The following is a 15,860-nucleotide window of genomic DNA, read 5'->3' on the forward strand; positions in this document are numbered from 1 at the left end:
GTGGCTCAGTGTTTGAGCATCAACCCATGAACCAAGAGATCACTGGTTTGATTCCCGGTCAGGGCACATGCCCAGATTGCAGGCTCGATCCCCCTTAGGGGGCCTGCAGGGGACAGCCAATCAATGATTCTCTCTCATCATTGATGTTTCTATGCTCTCTCTCCCTCACCCTTCCTCTCTGAAATCAAAAAAAAAAAAAATCAAAATGTAAATTTGAACATCACTCCCTTTGTCTCATTTCCTCCATCAGGCTGCAAGTTCCTTAAAAGTTTTATCCCAATCACCAATCAATATTGGAATTTTGGAAGTCATGAATCAGTACGAACTAGGTCAATGAAAAATAAACCTAACTTACTTTTTTTCATAGATATCTGTAAATTTTAAAAGAGGCAGACAACAGGCAGGAGCGTCCTGAAGAATAGACATGGTTTCTCCACTGTAAGACAAAATCTTAATCATTAGAGAATAAATGCTGTTGGAAATCAACAGATGATTTCTAAGTTGTACTTTAAAAAATTGATTAACATAATGTATATACAAAATAAATTTACCAGTTTCTGGTATGTCAGAATTTATTTTCCAAAAAAAATCTGAGGAAAGGATTTTAGGGACAAGGCAATTAAAAAATATTAAGTCACACTGGGATTTTCCTCTGACTCAAGCATAAGGCTTTCTACCTGTGTATCAGAAAGACCCTGACTACTCAGTAAGACAAGCACCTTGTTAATTCAGAGCAAAGGGCAGAATAGCTTGAAAGTCTCCTGCTACACTGTGGTTCACATGTTAGATATGGGAGTGGAATTCCTGTAGTTAAAGATACAACTGAGTATATCATTTCAAATATGGTTTTAAAAAACAAAAAGGCACCACAAATACTCAAAGGGAAAACAAAAGCCAAACTGTTAAGAGTGAATGGCTTTGAGCCATAGGATTATGGGTGATCCCCCCACCCCCCCTTGCTTCTTCTGTTTCTGAACTTCCCAAATTTTCTTCCATGAGTATTATTTTTATTCTTGGGAGGGAGAAGTGAAAGAGAAACAATTTACAATAATGAAGTGTATATCATAGAAAAGATCTTTGAGACTCCCAACAGATATTCAGGAGTGAGTCCTGTTTTACTATACTCCAAACAGTGAGAGCCAAAGAAGAATCAAAGCTAATTCTCAATAAAACCATCACCAGATTCCTAAGATTAATATAGTAGTAATGAGAATTACAGGGCTGGGTGTCTATTTAACATTATGGATATATCTGCAGTTGAGAGCTTGTAGATCTACACACTACAGACTAATCCACCTTCTACGAAGATTTGAAAAATAATATTTCACTTTCCAGGCTCATAAACTTTTATTGTCAAGGTCTACTATTTTTAGAAGCTGTCTGGATATGTGGCGTATCATTTCACTTTTAAGTGCCTGCCAAATTTAGGTGTGCTTCACTTTTGGTTAATGACTTGAACAAGAGTCAAATTATTCTATCTAGCTTATTTCTAATTTATCTTTTCTAATTTCTAGTTTACTTCTAACTCTATCAATTTAGAATAAGCATTACTGCATATGTAATTACCACAACAGTTTGGGATTGTGCTAAAATCTATTTTTATTATTTATAAAATTATTTCAGGGCCAAAATGTTATTTCCTGAAATAAATGGCTTGTGTGGGTTTTTACCTCAGTAAAGAGAGTGATTTATTAGCAGCTCCTGTGGCAAGTGAGACCAGGATCTTCTTACTGCCAATTTTGTATCTGTGGAGGGTATTCACCGCACTGATTGCTTCTTGTAAGTTTTCCATTTGAACAACAGCCCTGAGCTGATAATCTGTGTGGGGGCTGAGCTCCACACTCTTCACCTACAGCAGTGAGAAAGAAAACAGATGCTATGTCTTCTAATTTAAACATTGAAGGTGAACCATTAAGGGACACATTTGTGGACTTCAGTGAAGTGAGGAAACCTGTCTATATTCTGTACTTCAGCCAACGAGAACCTAAGTGACCCAAGACAGGTGACCTTCAGGGACGTGACACTGGTCTGGCCTGCCTGGGTGCTCTGGCACGCACAGCTCTCTGATGCAGGCTCCGAGGCCAACACGGGCAAGGGGTGTTTAGAAGTCTTCTGTCGGCCCTGCAAAAACCTGGGGCATAGCCATTTTAAGAACCAGGAAAAGGTGTGTAATTTTAGCACACTCCACCTAAAAACTGAATCAGATACAGTAAAATATTACCAAAAACAGCCAACATTATTTTAGAATCCTATTTCTAGATTTTAGCAGCCAGAGCCAACTAAAACCCATCAATGTTTTATTAACTAAAGTGCTATTTTAAATCCCTGCCCATGACCACAAATGCTTCTCTGCTAGGCTTCTTGTTCTCTGGGGCTGGGTCCTAAAAACTGGATGGATGGCACCACTGAGAGCAGACAAAGGAAGGAGCTCGAGCTCGCTCGGTAACATGTATCCTGGCTGTGGTTATGAGTGTTAATTAAGTTTTCTCAATTTGAAATGTCAGCAAAGGGTAAGACAAAGGCAAGAACAAGAGTGAGAGATTACCTTGCCATGCCTAGAAAATGCTTCCTGTATGAGCTGCTGCAGCTCCTTCCGGGATACTCTGTAGTCTATGTTACTGATCTGGATATCAGCACCATTTGCAAATGGGTCTGGGCAGTCGGCACCAATGCTTGAATTTGCAACACTGAAAGCAAGAGGGGCCACTCTGTTTAAAAGGGTTGGAGACATGCTCCTGCTTACGACATACACAGTGAGATTATTTTTTTAAGATGGCATTCTATTTAGGTTATATCATTTAGGCTTTCTTTGAAACTATATATAGACAGAGCTTGCCACAATGCAATTTGGTTTTCAAATGTGTTTTTGTCTTCCACATATATTGTCAAAAGTACTACCTGTTGACCCCATATTAATAACCAGTCAATTACTTAATATGAAATATTCTTTCATTGGATAATTCAAAGCTAAAGGCAGAAATTACAGGCAGACCTAATGAATTAATTTTCCACTCTGACCATTTATTCTTAGGAAATTACCTTTAGCTTGTGATAACCAATGTAAGTCCTTTAACCACCCCTAGCTTTGAAAAAGCTAGATATTCCTACTCATATGTTGCATTTCTTCCCCATGTAAGAAAAAGAAGTTTTGTGTACATTTTAAAATGTAATTATAGCCCTAACCGGTTTGGCTCAGTGGATAGAGTGTCAGCCTGTGGACTCAAGGGTTCCAGGTTCGATTCCGGTCAAGGGCATGTACCTTGGTTGCGGGCACATCCCCAGTGGGGAGTGTGCAGGAGGCAGCTGATCGATGTTTCTCTCTCATAGATGTTTCTAACTCTCTATCCCTCTCCCTTCCTCTCTGTAAAAAAAATCAATAAAATATATTAAAATGTAATTGTACAGGTCCAACATCGTCTTCGTAGTGAGTCTTCACCAACTCAGTAGAACACCTACAAGGCTAGAAGGAGTTCATGGGATGCCAGATGGCCTTATGGCTCCTTCCGTCTTCCAAGCTTCCAGAATTACTCAGTGCAAGTGTTTAGAAAGCTTAGATAAAGTAAGTGTTATACAGATCCTTACAGTGTTTTACAGAGGCCCTTACTTCTTGTAATTATCCTATGAATAAGAATAACCAATGTATGTCTAGTTTGGGCCTTTTCCTCAACATGCTGAGGCGATAAGGAAATGACAAGGACATCCTCACTTGCCCCCCTCCCATTGCTGGCCAGGAACTCCACGACAAGCTTCTTTTTCCGACTTCTGCTTACTGATGCCCACGGGGAGAAGGGAAAGATGGTGAGAAGCACTGCCCCCAAAGGTTAGCTAAAATTACCTGGGGCAAGGGGGCTGACGTAAGAGGGATGAGACTTTTCTTTTACTTTATGTGCTTCTGTGTTGCTTGAATTCTTTAAAACAAACATATCTTCCATTGCACATAACCACTCCTTAGATCAAGAAGCTGGACTTACCGAGAAGACCAAGATGGAGATGTGAGCAGAGAACTGATTTGCCTGGATGCAATCAATTTGCTAAAAGCAGACGGGTAACTCACTTGGAACAAAGTCTCCTCTTTGTTTTTTTTCTCTACAGGAGAACTGGTAACACTTCGGGCACTGAGGTTCTCTTTTCTAATGAAGGGAAAAATCAGAGGTTATTTGTTTTCCCTCACTTTGGAGAAGCAACTATGAGAAAAGAGTAATCCCACCTACTTCGGATTGGTTTTGTAAGCGGATTCTGCCAACCCCGAGTTTTTTAGTGTGGGTGCTACGACACCCGAGTTTCTGTGAGGAGGTGCCACCAGCCTCAGGTTACCCTGCTGGGATTCACTGTTTCTAGTACCAGTTTTTGACTCCAGACGGCACAGCTCCTTAAAAGAGACAAGTACAGAGGAATTAAAAATTTAAGTACCCAAGGTGTGTCAGACCCTGTACAGAAATCATGTCACTTTGAGTTATCATCAAAATGGAAATAAGAAAAGGACAGAACAAAAGCAAGCGGGCCTATAAAACACAGAGACAAAGAAACCAAACCTACCATAAACTTCAGAAAGCAAGCGGTACCATAATTACCTGTAAACTTTTCACATTTGTGTTTTTTGCAGCAGATCCAGAATTTGCCTGCGACCCTTTTCCAGGCATGGCTTTGGCACTGGAAGATTGCTCATTTGCATCTTTGATGAGGCACAATTTTGGAACCTTAAGTTTTTTTGGAGACTTCACTTTATCAGGAATTGCATTTGAACTATTTGTTTCACAGAGTTCTTTATTTTTGGGAGTAAAAGACACGATGATCCTATTCCCAAAGACATCTTCATTTTCCATTCGCTTCTGAGCCCGTTCTGCACTATCTTGGTTTATGAAGCGGAGGATTGCACTGCAGCCCGTGATGCTCAGCACTTTCCCACCACAGTTGTCGGACAGGCGTCTGAGCCTGTTGCTGACGCTCTTGCCATCTTTATTTGCTGGTAGGTTATAAACATAGAGCAGAGTGTGGCACTGCTGACACAGAGGAGAAGTGTTACAACGGGTTAACTCAAGGGCACACATTTAATTACAAAATAAGAACAAGAAATGATCTCCAACAAGCTTGAGACCTCGGAGGGGAGGTAAATAATGATTTAGATGGGAGAAGGTGAACTTATTTAGATTAAAAAACATAGAAAAAGAGAACTGTATCTGAAGTTATCACTCCAGTGAATGAGACTGACGATTCAATTTCTGAATAATGTTTTGTTTTGTTTTTTAACCATAAGGAATAAAGATCTCTATAGTGGGAAATCTTTCACCTAAAATACATCTGATTTCAAGGTCTTCCAAATTAGAAAAGTGAGTGCAAACAGAAGCAGAAGGGTGAAAAAATGCAGCTATAGCCAAATGGCTAAAAACATAATGAATAACAACAAAAATTAATTAGGAAGGTGGTTCAAAGACTGAAGTTGGGTCAGACTCTGGTATCCCCAACTGGGTTATCCTTAGCATGTGTTTAACCTTGGCTTGTTCTGGGTGTCAGGGAATACAGGGAGACTAGCAGCTCAAGTGCTTGGATCAGGGGCCCTGGGGTCGTCTCTGCTCTTCCATTATCAAGCTGTGTGACCTCCAATGAATTGCCTACTTTTTCTAAGTGCTGACTTTCTCCTCCCTAACATAAGGACATTTGATGAGATCATCGCTAAGGTACTTTGGTAACTCTCAAGTTATCTAATTACATTAAAACTGCACTTAATGTATGGGATTGCCTACTCCTCTGCTTCATCTCCACCAGTGATGGCGAACCTTTTGAGCTCGGCGTGTCAGCATTTTGAAAAACCCTAACTTAACTCTGGTGCCGTGTCACATATAGAAATTTCTTGATATTTGCAACCATAGTAAAACAAAGACTTATATTTTTGATATTTATTTTATATGTTTAAATGCCATTTAACAAAGAAAAATCAACCAAAAAAATGAGTTCGCGTGTCACCTCTGACATGCGTGTCATAGGTTCCATCACTGATCTACACTATAGCTCCTCTCCATAGTTACTATTTCTTTAAGAGTTACATAAATAATCTCCAAGCAACTTATTAATGTTGTTCAGCATTGCAGTAAACATTCCTGTCCCGAATCAAGATTATCAGAAATGTTCATCTTGCTGGAAAAAACTCACCTTCTCCTATCATGTGGCTTAACAGGTTATAGGTGTAGCAATAACCATTCCTACCTTCCTGTGCACATGCATGACATGGAGTGCAACTACAGAAATCAGGCTCAGAGGCCTGCTGAGGACTTACATTTTAAATGCCTGAAAACTTTACAATTCCTCCAAACACACCAGTTGGTACAAACCATCACCATATTCTTTACCCCAAACACTTGAAAGCAAAAGGAATAATAACTCTTATTCCATTATTTCTATCCCTCTGACACAAAGCATTGTTAGCTATGGAGACACTGGCCAGTGGCTATTGGTAAAGTAAATCTAAGTCATTTTTAAAAATAAAAACAACATTCATACATATCAAGTCTCTGTATATGTGTAAGAGAAGAATTGAAGATTTCTAACCCTTATTTTCAAATCTGGCTAGACCTCCTATAATGAAGAGTTTCCTCTAGGCTTGGAGACCCCCTTGCTCAGGGCTTCTTCAACCTCCCTAGCCTAGTGCTGGAATATAGCAAAGAGAAGGCAAACTCACTTACTGGCATTTTTAGTGGTGACCTGGGGGGCAAGTCGGAAATGAATTCTTCAAATCTAATCAATTCATTAGCATGATGCAGCAGTGCTTCTGAGGCCTGGTTTTTATGGATCAAAATTATGTGAAAACCATGTCTGTGTCTCAGGTCACTAAGTTCCAAGGCAAAATTGACATCAGCTGAAAGGTAAGATACAGCCCAATCCCATCCCCAAACATTAGAAACACTTGAGAAAGACAGACTCCCTCCTCCCTCCCTTTTTAATGTCTGCCATGAAGTAACTGCTTGAGCTAAAGCCGACCCCTCCCCCTCCCTTTTTAGAACAGGAACACATTTGATATCAGAGGAATTAGCATGGTAAGGCAATTTTACCACATACTTATACTGAATCCCAAAATTACTTCTAGTCATAACAGGGAGCAAATATTTATATTTTGGGGAGTGTCAACTTTGGACATTACTCATCTTAGATTTTTAAGATTAGCAGCATTGGCCCAGGGTTAAAAACAGTATCAGAGTTTTCTCTTTTTTTAAAAAAAAAGAAAAAATTACATTTTCTTTAATAAACTTGGCCCCACAAGAATCCTTACTCAAGTTCCAAGGAGAAAATACAGAAGTCCATGTAGACCCATTTTTAGTTCCCAGACATAAGCATAAATATGTCCTGTGTACGTCAGCCTCTTCTGGACACATTTTACTTTAACGTGTTCTGGCTCCTATGATAATCCCCACACAGCGCATTTAGCTGAAATGAGCAGATGTGTCCACACTTACTCGACACAAGAACCACGGTAGCTGGAGCAGTGTGCGTATTTGCAAACCTTCGGAGGCTCTGGCGGAGTTTGTCATCAGCGGCATTCTTCGCAGTAGCATTGATGTGGGCAACAGTTACCTGCATTAATTTATAATAAGGACAAATGAGCAAAGGCTGAGGTGAGAAAATCACTACACATCTTAACAGACTGTCTTTGAGGAAATAAAATCTTTCATTATTATTATTATTGCAACTTGAAATGGGAAAAAATTGCAACCAGGTGTCAATAATTTCAAATTTGGTTCTCCATAAGAATTGCCTGCTTCCATTATTGCCCCCCTCTCCTCTCTAATCTGCTTTTGCACTTTATCCATGCCCCTATCAGAAATTAGGCAGAGAAAAGGAAGGGAGATTTGAAGTAGTTGCATGAACTCTCACAAAGAGCTTTTACCAACAATTTGGGAATAGCAGAGATTTGATATATGATTAAAATAGTATTTGGGGCTGGTGTCATTTGTCTATGCTATATATACTACGCCTTTCAGGATCTGGAGTCAGGTAGTGAACAGGAGAGGCATCCTGCCTTTAGGGAGCTAAACTGTGTTTATTCCTATTAAAATTATCAGGCTTGCTCTGGCTGGTGTGGCTCAGTGGCCTGCACACTGAAGGGTCAAAGGCTCAATTCCTAGTCATGGGCATGCATCTGGGTTGCAGGTTTGATTCCTCAGTCCTGGCTGGGATGCATGCAGGAGGCAACCGATTGATGTGTCTCTCACATAGATCTTTCTCATTCCCCTCCCTCCACTCTCTCTAGAAGTCAATTGAAAAATATCCTTGGGTGAGGATTAACAACAAAAAAAATTATCAGGTCATAAATAACAGTCTTCAAAGCAAAGAAAGTTTTGAGAGGTGCCACAACTACATGCAAAACACAATAGATTAGTTTTTATAAAGAACGTACGTATATAATTTTAGACACCAATATGGCATATCAATGGAATTACTTGTCTAAGAGTCAAAAGAACTGGATTCTAGTTCCAATTTAAGAGAACAGACTTTGGGGTCAATCTGGATTTAAATCTTAGTTATCTACTTACTGGCCATGTGATCTTAAAAAAGTTGCTTAAGTCCAGCCGGTATGGCTCAGTGATTGAGCATCGACCCACAAACCAAGTGGTCACTGGTTTGACTCCCAGTCAGGGGACATATCCGAGATGTGGGCTCAATCCCCATTAGGGGGCATACAGGAGGCAGTTGAATGATGTTTCTCTTTTATCGGTGTTTCTATCTCTCTATCCTCCCTTCCTCTCTCTTGATTTTAAAATCAATTTTTAAAAAAAGATGCTTAGCCCTAACTGGTTTGGCTCAGTGGATAGAGTGTCGGCCTGCAGACTGAAAGGTCCTAGGTTCGATTCCGATCAAGGGCATGTACCTTGGTTGTGGGTAGCTGATCAATGTTTCTCTCTCATCGATGTTTCTAACTCTCTATTCCTCTCCCTTCCTCTCTGTAAAAAAAAATCAATAAAATATATTTAAAAAAAAAAGTTGCTTAAGCCCTGGCCAGATGGCTCAGTTGGATGGAGCATCGTCCCCATACACCAAGGTCATGAGTTCAATCCCAGGTTGGACACATAGAAGAATCAATCAATTATTTCATAAATAAGTGGAACAACAAAGTGATGCCCTAACTGCTTTGGCTCAGTGGATAGATTGTCGGCCTGCAGACTGAGGGGTCCCAGGTTCAATTCCGGTCAAGGGCAAGTACCTTGGTTGCAGGCACATCCCCAGTAGGGGGCGTGCAGGAGGCAGCTGATTGATGTTTCTCATTGATGTTTCTTACTCTATCCCTTTCCCTTCCTCTCTGAAAAATCAATAAAATATATTTTTTAAAAAAGTTTCTCTTTCTCTTTCTGCCCTCCCCCACCCTCTCCCGACTCTCTCTCTCAAATGAATTTAAAAAAATTTTTAAGTTGCTTAACCACTTTGGGGGTCTCAATTTCATTCGTAAATTTCAGACAATAAATCCTATGAGCCTTGTTCACAGAGCAATTATGAAAATCAAAGGAAACCATTATACAGGTATATCACTAGTCACATACGAGTAGCATTACTGAAAAATTAGACACGATTAGATGATTTCTAGTACAGCAGGCCCTCAAATAAAATCATTTCGTTCAATGTCATTTTGTTATAACACTGGTGAAATGCTATAGGACAGTGGTTCTCAACCTTCCTAATGCCGCGACCCTTTAATACAGTTCCTCATGTTGTGGTGACCCCCAATTTCATTGTTACAAATTGAACATAATTAAAGCATAGTGATTAATCACAAAAACAATATGTAATTATATATGTGTTTTCCGATGGTCTTAGGCGACCCCTGTGAAAGGGTCGTGACCCCCAAAGGGGTCGCGAGCCACAGGCTGAGAACTGCTGCTATAGGAACTTAACCCTTGTTTATATCAATTAGCCTATGGGGCAAAACTGGTTTCATTATATGTCATTTCACGTGAAGTTGTAGAACCTATTGACAATGTTAAGTGAGGATTTACTGTACTTTAGAAATAATCTTTTGCTAATTTCCTTTATTTCCAAATGCACATTAAACAAATTTTGAATTGTAATTCTTTGAAAGAAAATCACATGTACCTATTCTTCTACCATATTAGATTAAAACTGTTTTATTTTGTTACCTGGCAATTATTCAGCTCTTGAATAACTTCTTTGTTTTCTTTACTGATGTCACAAACACAGATGAATTCTGCTTCTCTATGGCCTTTAAAAAACTTCTCACGGATTCTATGTACAACAGCAGAGGCTGAGCGGCCAGAGGGAACTGAGCAGTTTTCAATATCCCAAAAAACTCCAATGGGGGGTAAGTTTTCCAGCAGCTGTCCAGCTAGTGCAACTTCTGGTGAGCCTTAAGAAATGTTAACACTTTCAATTATACATAATGAAAAAGAAATGGCAAATTAAAATAAAATAGATAGCTATCTATCATTCTTAGAGGCAGAAAATTGAAATAATTGATGGATATTAATTTTAAGGATACCAACCTCACTGGTTGATCTAATAAAACAAAAAACCCCCAACCTGTCATAGTACCTCTAGCAATTATTCCTATTTTTCAGAAGAGAACAAACTGAAAAAGGTTAATTTACTTTAAGGCCACAATAATCCATCGCAAAGCCTGAGCCATCCTCATGCTGACCACTTATGCATCTCTAAATACTAACACATAGGTGAATGAATGCTGCAGCCCTGGGACCCGATTTCCATGCTCTGCCCCATTGGAAAGAACAATGAAGAGGTAACAAAAGTTTTTACTGTCGATTTTAAATGATTTTTTGTGCAGCATTAACATCTGATTTAATATCTTTAAATGTTTTTTAAAAATAAAATATCACATTAGTTACTTTTGGGGAAAATGCTCTTAGGTTTTCAAATGTCATTTTTCACCAGTCATTACCAAACCTTTCTAAAGACTTACAGCTTCTAGAGAGTACACAATAAATACGCGTGATTATTAACCTAAGTTGACACCATGTCCCATCCAGTACTTATTTCTCCTAATGTACTCCCCATTTTTCTACACACAACTTCTGATTTCAATTAGCCCCAGCCCAATATAAAGGGCAAATGAGCCCAGCTGGCATGGCTCAGTGGTTGAGCATCCTTGACCTGTAAACCAGGAGGTCACAGTTCGATTCCTGGTTAGGGCACATGCCTGGGTTGCAGGCTCAATCCCACTGTGGGGCGTGCAGGAGGCAGCTGATCAATGATTCTCTCTCAACGTTGCTGTTTCTCTCTCCCCCGCCCTATCCCTTCCTCTTTGAAATCAATAACAATATATTTTTAAAAATATAAATAAAGGGCAAATAACATACTGATCTATAAAAATAAAAATATTTTTACCAAGAGATGGAAATGGAGACTCACATACACAGTAGCTTTAGAACCACAAGGACTCTTTTACAGACAATGCACAGTTAGGATATGATACTGAAAACTATTTAAATATGCACATTTTATACCATACTGTCATTTACCAAATTTCGAAGCAGCTTTGTCTAGACTGGTCGCCAATAACAATGTGGTCTCCTTCCCTTTGGTTCCACAGCCATTACATAGAGGAACAGTAACAGGTGCAGTTTGAGTATTTGGAGGTGGTATATTTGGCCAGACTTTAGCAGCAGCAATTATACTATTTCTTGCCGGCTGTTTTAAAAATTTTTTTAAAAAAGGTTTCAGATATATCATTTCAGAATTATATACAACAACTGAAAACACATTCCAAGTGTTTCTCCTTTCCAGATGCTAACCTCTAATAAAATACCTTTTCAAATCATCTTTCCTAGACTATTAGTTATCAATTCATAAACTCACTCGAAGAAGTGACTTGAAATGATCAGGAGAGAGAGTCACATGATAAGACCTTTACATTCTGGGGCATGTGTCTGCTGCAATGGAGACCTCAGACATACTTTACATAAAGGGAATTAAAGTGTTCACTTAAACACAAGTGGGATTGAGGCCAAGTTTCAAGTTCCTCAAATTACTATAAAAGGACAACATGCAATTACCTACATTACATGAATGGGTTCGTGTACAGGGTGTTATAATAAATTACAATCGTGCCGAAACCGGTTTGGCTCAGTGGATAGAGCGTCGGCCTGCGGACTGAAAGGTCCCAGGTTCGATTCCAGTCAAGGGCATGTACCTGGGTTGCCGGCACATCCCCAGTGGGGGATGTGCAGGAGGCGGCTGATGGATGTTTCTCTCTCATCGATGTTTCTGACTCTCTATCTCTCTCCCTTCCTCTCTGTGGAAAATCAATAAAATATATTTAAAAAAAGAAAAAAAGAAATTACAGTCTTTAAAGACAAAATAGTACACAAGGCTTTGCTGAACTAGGTTTATATGTACGAAACAGATTTATCTCAAGAGGCCCTAACAGGGTAAACTATATAAATAATTACTCTCCACCTATCTGAATGGTCCCTCCCATTTTACCCATAGCTTTGGGACCAGCAGAAGTTATGCTCATGGGAAGAAAGCGACATCATGGAAGAATCTTCAACCCCATGCAAAATAAAGGCTTTTCAAGATATATCCACTTTAAAAATGTCATTCCTCAAACCTCAGCTGCCCCCAACATATCAAATAAAAAGATACAAACCTTGTTTAGACAGTCTTCGCAGTAAAGGGAGCCCTTTAAACACACCGGAGGGACCACATTTAGGTGCAAAGAGCTGGTGCACAAGTGAGGTGTTAGCTCCGACTGTGAAATGTGCTCTTCCAAATGCCCTGGAGCCCCACTTGTGAAATCAGAACAGGGGAAATAGCCAGCAGAGGTGCAGCCCTGGAGAGCCGGGAATTGATGTAGCTTGTGCACGTTACCATGGCATGACTGGAAACGGAGCTTTCCACAACAGGGCAGGTGTTGGCAGGAAGAGAGGTTACTTTCTGGACACGTGCTGGGAAAGTCACTTGCAATGCCGGCCATACTGTTCCTAGCTAAGGCATTCTGGAGTGAAGGTGAAGACTGAAAAGCAAGTCCTGACCCTACCTGGCATGTGATTGTCCTGGTGCTCTGTGAGTCTAACACTGTGCCCGTGTGAATCAAGCTACCAGTACCTCCGCCACCGCCACCGCCACCACCAAAATGCATTGGTGAAGTGGAGGGTTCATTAGTGCAATGAGCACAGCAGCTTACTTTGGGGACAGTTGGAAGCTGTATTTTAGTTTGCTGAAGAGAATGAGTATCTGGAAGTGGAACTGCTGGAAAAAGTTTAGAGCCAGTATGAAGGGGAGATGGTACATCCTTTAATTCCACAGCAACTTTCTTGTTCTCCATGTAATCTTTCTGAGAAAAAAAAAATCAGAACACCAGTTAATTTTATGAGGTCAGAGATTTTTGGTTACATCCTATTGCATTCAACAATGGAAACGATTCAATCCTGTTTATACCACTCAATCATGAACAAACAAAATGGAATACCAACTAAAACCAGTGGCATTCTTCAGAGAGGCCTGCAGGAGGTGAACATGGAAAGACAACGAAAGGTAAGACTGTGTTCTTCCAGAATTTTAAGAGACTAATGGGGGGGGGGGTCTTTGGTAAGCCGGGTTGACCATCTATGTCCCAGTTACCTCCTTTTGATAACTTCCCCTTGTCTCACGGCATCTTCTGAAGACAAAATAGGTGGTATGAAAACAACAGTCACAGTAGCATTCAATAAAGATGGCTTAAAAACAAAGTGCTCTGCAGTAAAATCATAAGGGGTTTTAGTAAGGTTCTTCAGAGAAGATTCCGAACACTATGGATGAGCTCAGCCATCTCCCCAAGTGACCCATCTGTGGAAAAGCCTATAAGCGTGTTGCTGATGACATTCAGCAAACCCTAGAATACCATGGCCTAAATCCCTAATGCCAACAATTACTCTGCAGCCAGTGAAAAAAATTAGGACAATTAGAAAACTGGGAAGAGATACAAGAAATAGTTTGTCACATTCCTCCAACATAGACACAGGAGGCCAGTAAATTTATAAAGGTTGTGGTATGGCGTTAGTGTCAGAGGCCTTGGCTTGCATGTGATACTCAGCAGTTTTATGACCTTGAGTAAGTTACTTAAGCCCTCTACACTTCCATTTCCTCATCTTCCAACTGGGAACAACGGGATGTACTCTGACAACTGTCAGAAGGATAAAATAAGATCATGCACATAAACCTCTCAGCAGAGTTCCTGGACCCTGAAAGGAGATCTAACTAATCAAGAGCCTTTATGGACTGACTGCAGGCTTTACCAAGATGAAGAAGATGCCCTCGTGTAGTGATTGAGACATGCTCATCCCTGGGAGCATAGAAGGGTCCATCTGACTTCCATGATTTCACTCCTTTTGCTGTGATTCTATATTCATTCAGGAGAAATCTGGATTTTCAGTTAGATTTTTCCTAAAAGGGAGGTAACGGCAATGGGCTGACCATCCAACAAGTACTATATTCTGCCCTTTTGGTAATTACAGTTCAGGCTGGAAATGAATACGCTGCCATTCTGATTTATACAAATCTGGTTCTTATGGCAAGGTTACTGTGAGTTGGATACCCTTGAACACACTCAATTCTGAATGCCACTGACAAAAATCAAGTGTCTGGATCTGGCCCTAGCTAATTTGGCTCAGTGGATAGAGCATCAGCCTGCAGACTGAAGAGTCCCGGGTTTGATTCCGGTCAAGGGCACATGCCCAGGTTGCAGGCTCAATCTCCAGTAGGGGGCATGCAGGAGGCAGCCAATCAATGATTCTCTTCACCATTGATTCTTCTCTCTCTCTCTCCCTCTCTTTTCCTCTCTCTGACCATTGATTCTTCTCTCTCTCTCTCTCCCTCTCTCTTCCTCTCTAAAATCAATTAAAAAATGTATCTTTTTAAAAAAAATTTCAGAAGGCTACAGTAAAATAAAATCTATTTTATATTTTCTCCAATTGTATTCTACAATGTGGATTTATCTTTGAAACCCATGACTTTAATGAGAAAAAAATCTTCCCAAAATGTTAACATTAAATATTTAAAGCATCTACTGTTATTTAAGAGTGGACATACAGGAGTTAAAAAATTATGCTCATTGAGTCAGGAATTATAATAATGTTCTACAAGAAGTAATATAAGCAAGATACCAGGAAAACTCAGCACAGACTCCAGGGAGAGCAACTGCCCCAGAACAAATGGAGCTCCCATCTATTTGCATTAGGAATTTGCTATGTCCTTAGTCTTGCACATAGTTACCGTTTGGGGACTAAGTGGCAACATCTGTTCAGGACGAGAAAAGCAATTAGAGAATTTCCAAAGCCATGGCTTAGCACCGTTATCTTGTTGAAGCCATCCGAGTGTTCTACTACAGGAGTTCTCAGTTCCGTTTCCTTCCATCATATAGCCACACAAAGTTGTTCAACATTCTTTCACCTTTCTTTTCTCTCATTCTTCCACCCTGTTGAGAATGAGATTTCAATGTTATTTATATGCTTAAGTACAAATTTTACTATTAAAATACGAGACTGCAACTATATTAATGGTGCAATGGCTCCCAACAAGTAAGATCTTAAGGAGAAAAGTAGAATGGCTTTCAAAGCATAATCCAGGTTACTAAAATTTGGTAAACTTGGTTGACTGTTTATGCTTAAATTCTAACTGCACCCACCTGTTTTTTTAAAAAATCGGCCTCTTCCATTTCTCATGTTCTATAATTCTTCCCATAAAAATGAACTCCAGATGAGCCCTATTTCTTTTCTATAAACAGCCATGCTTGAGAGAAGAAGCCAAATCTTGGACACCTGCATATCCTGAGTGAAACCTCTCCTCTTCACTTAGCTGGAGACAACCTCCTCTAGCCCTGAGTCGACGTTTTCTATAGTTTTTCTTAATTCTTCTCAACTGTCTTT

The 15,860-nt window shown here is 39.9% G+C and overlaps 1 protein-coding gene across 3 annotated transcripts in view; it reads right to left on the minus strand.

The window, feature by feature from the left end:
- The window catches only part of KIAA0430 (KIAA0430 ortholog), a 39,073-nt gene that overhangs the window by 19,699 nt on the left and 3,514 nt on the right, over positions 1–15,860 (minus strand). For 2 of the 3 annotated variants that reach the window (XM_006759685.2, XM_015561302.1), the window contains exons 2-13: positions 15,208–15,409; positions 12,605–13,291; positions 11,475–11,643; positions 10,119–10,345; positions 7,446–7,563; positions 6,678–6,850; positions 4,572–5,000; positions 4,212–4,369; positions 3,972–4,130; positions 2,546–2,687; positions 1,671–1,849; positions 356–436 (exon numbers count right to left, since the gene is read on the minus strand). In XM_006759685.2, the coding sequence (XP_006759748.1) occupies positions 356–436; positions 1,671–1,849; positions 2,546–2,687; positions 3,972–4,130; positions 4,212–4,369; positions 4,572–5,000; positions 6,678–6,850; positions 7,446–7,563; positions 10,119–10,345; positions 11,475–11,643; positions 12,605–13,291; positions 15,208–15,351 (2,666 nt within the window). In that variant the 5' untranslated portion in view covers positions 15,352–15,409. The remainder of the gene's footprint in view (positions 1–355; positions 437–1,670; positions 1,850–2,545; positions 2,688–3,971; positions 4,131–4,211; positions 4,370–4,571; positions 5,001–6,677; positions 6,851–7,445; positions 7,564–10,118; positions 10,346–11,474; positions 11,644–12,604; positions 13,292–15,207; positions 15,410–15,860) is intronic. The other variant, XM_006759686.2, reaches the window with a different exon arrangement.

The sequence above is a fragment of the Myotis davidii genome, unplaced genomic scaffold (assembly GCF_000327345.1).
Source record: "Myotis davidii unplaced genomic scaffold, ASM32734v1 scaffold1115, whole genome shotgun sequence".
Taxonomy (NCBI): domain Eukaryota; kingdom Metazoa; phylum Chordata; class Mammalia; order Chiroptera; family Vespertilionidae; genus Myotis; species Myotis davidii.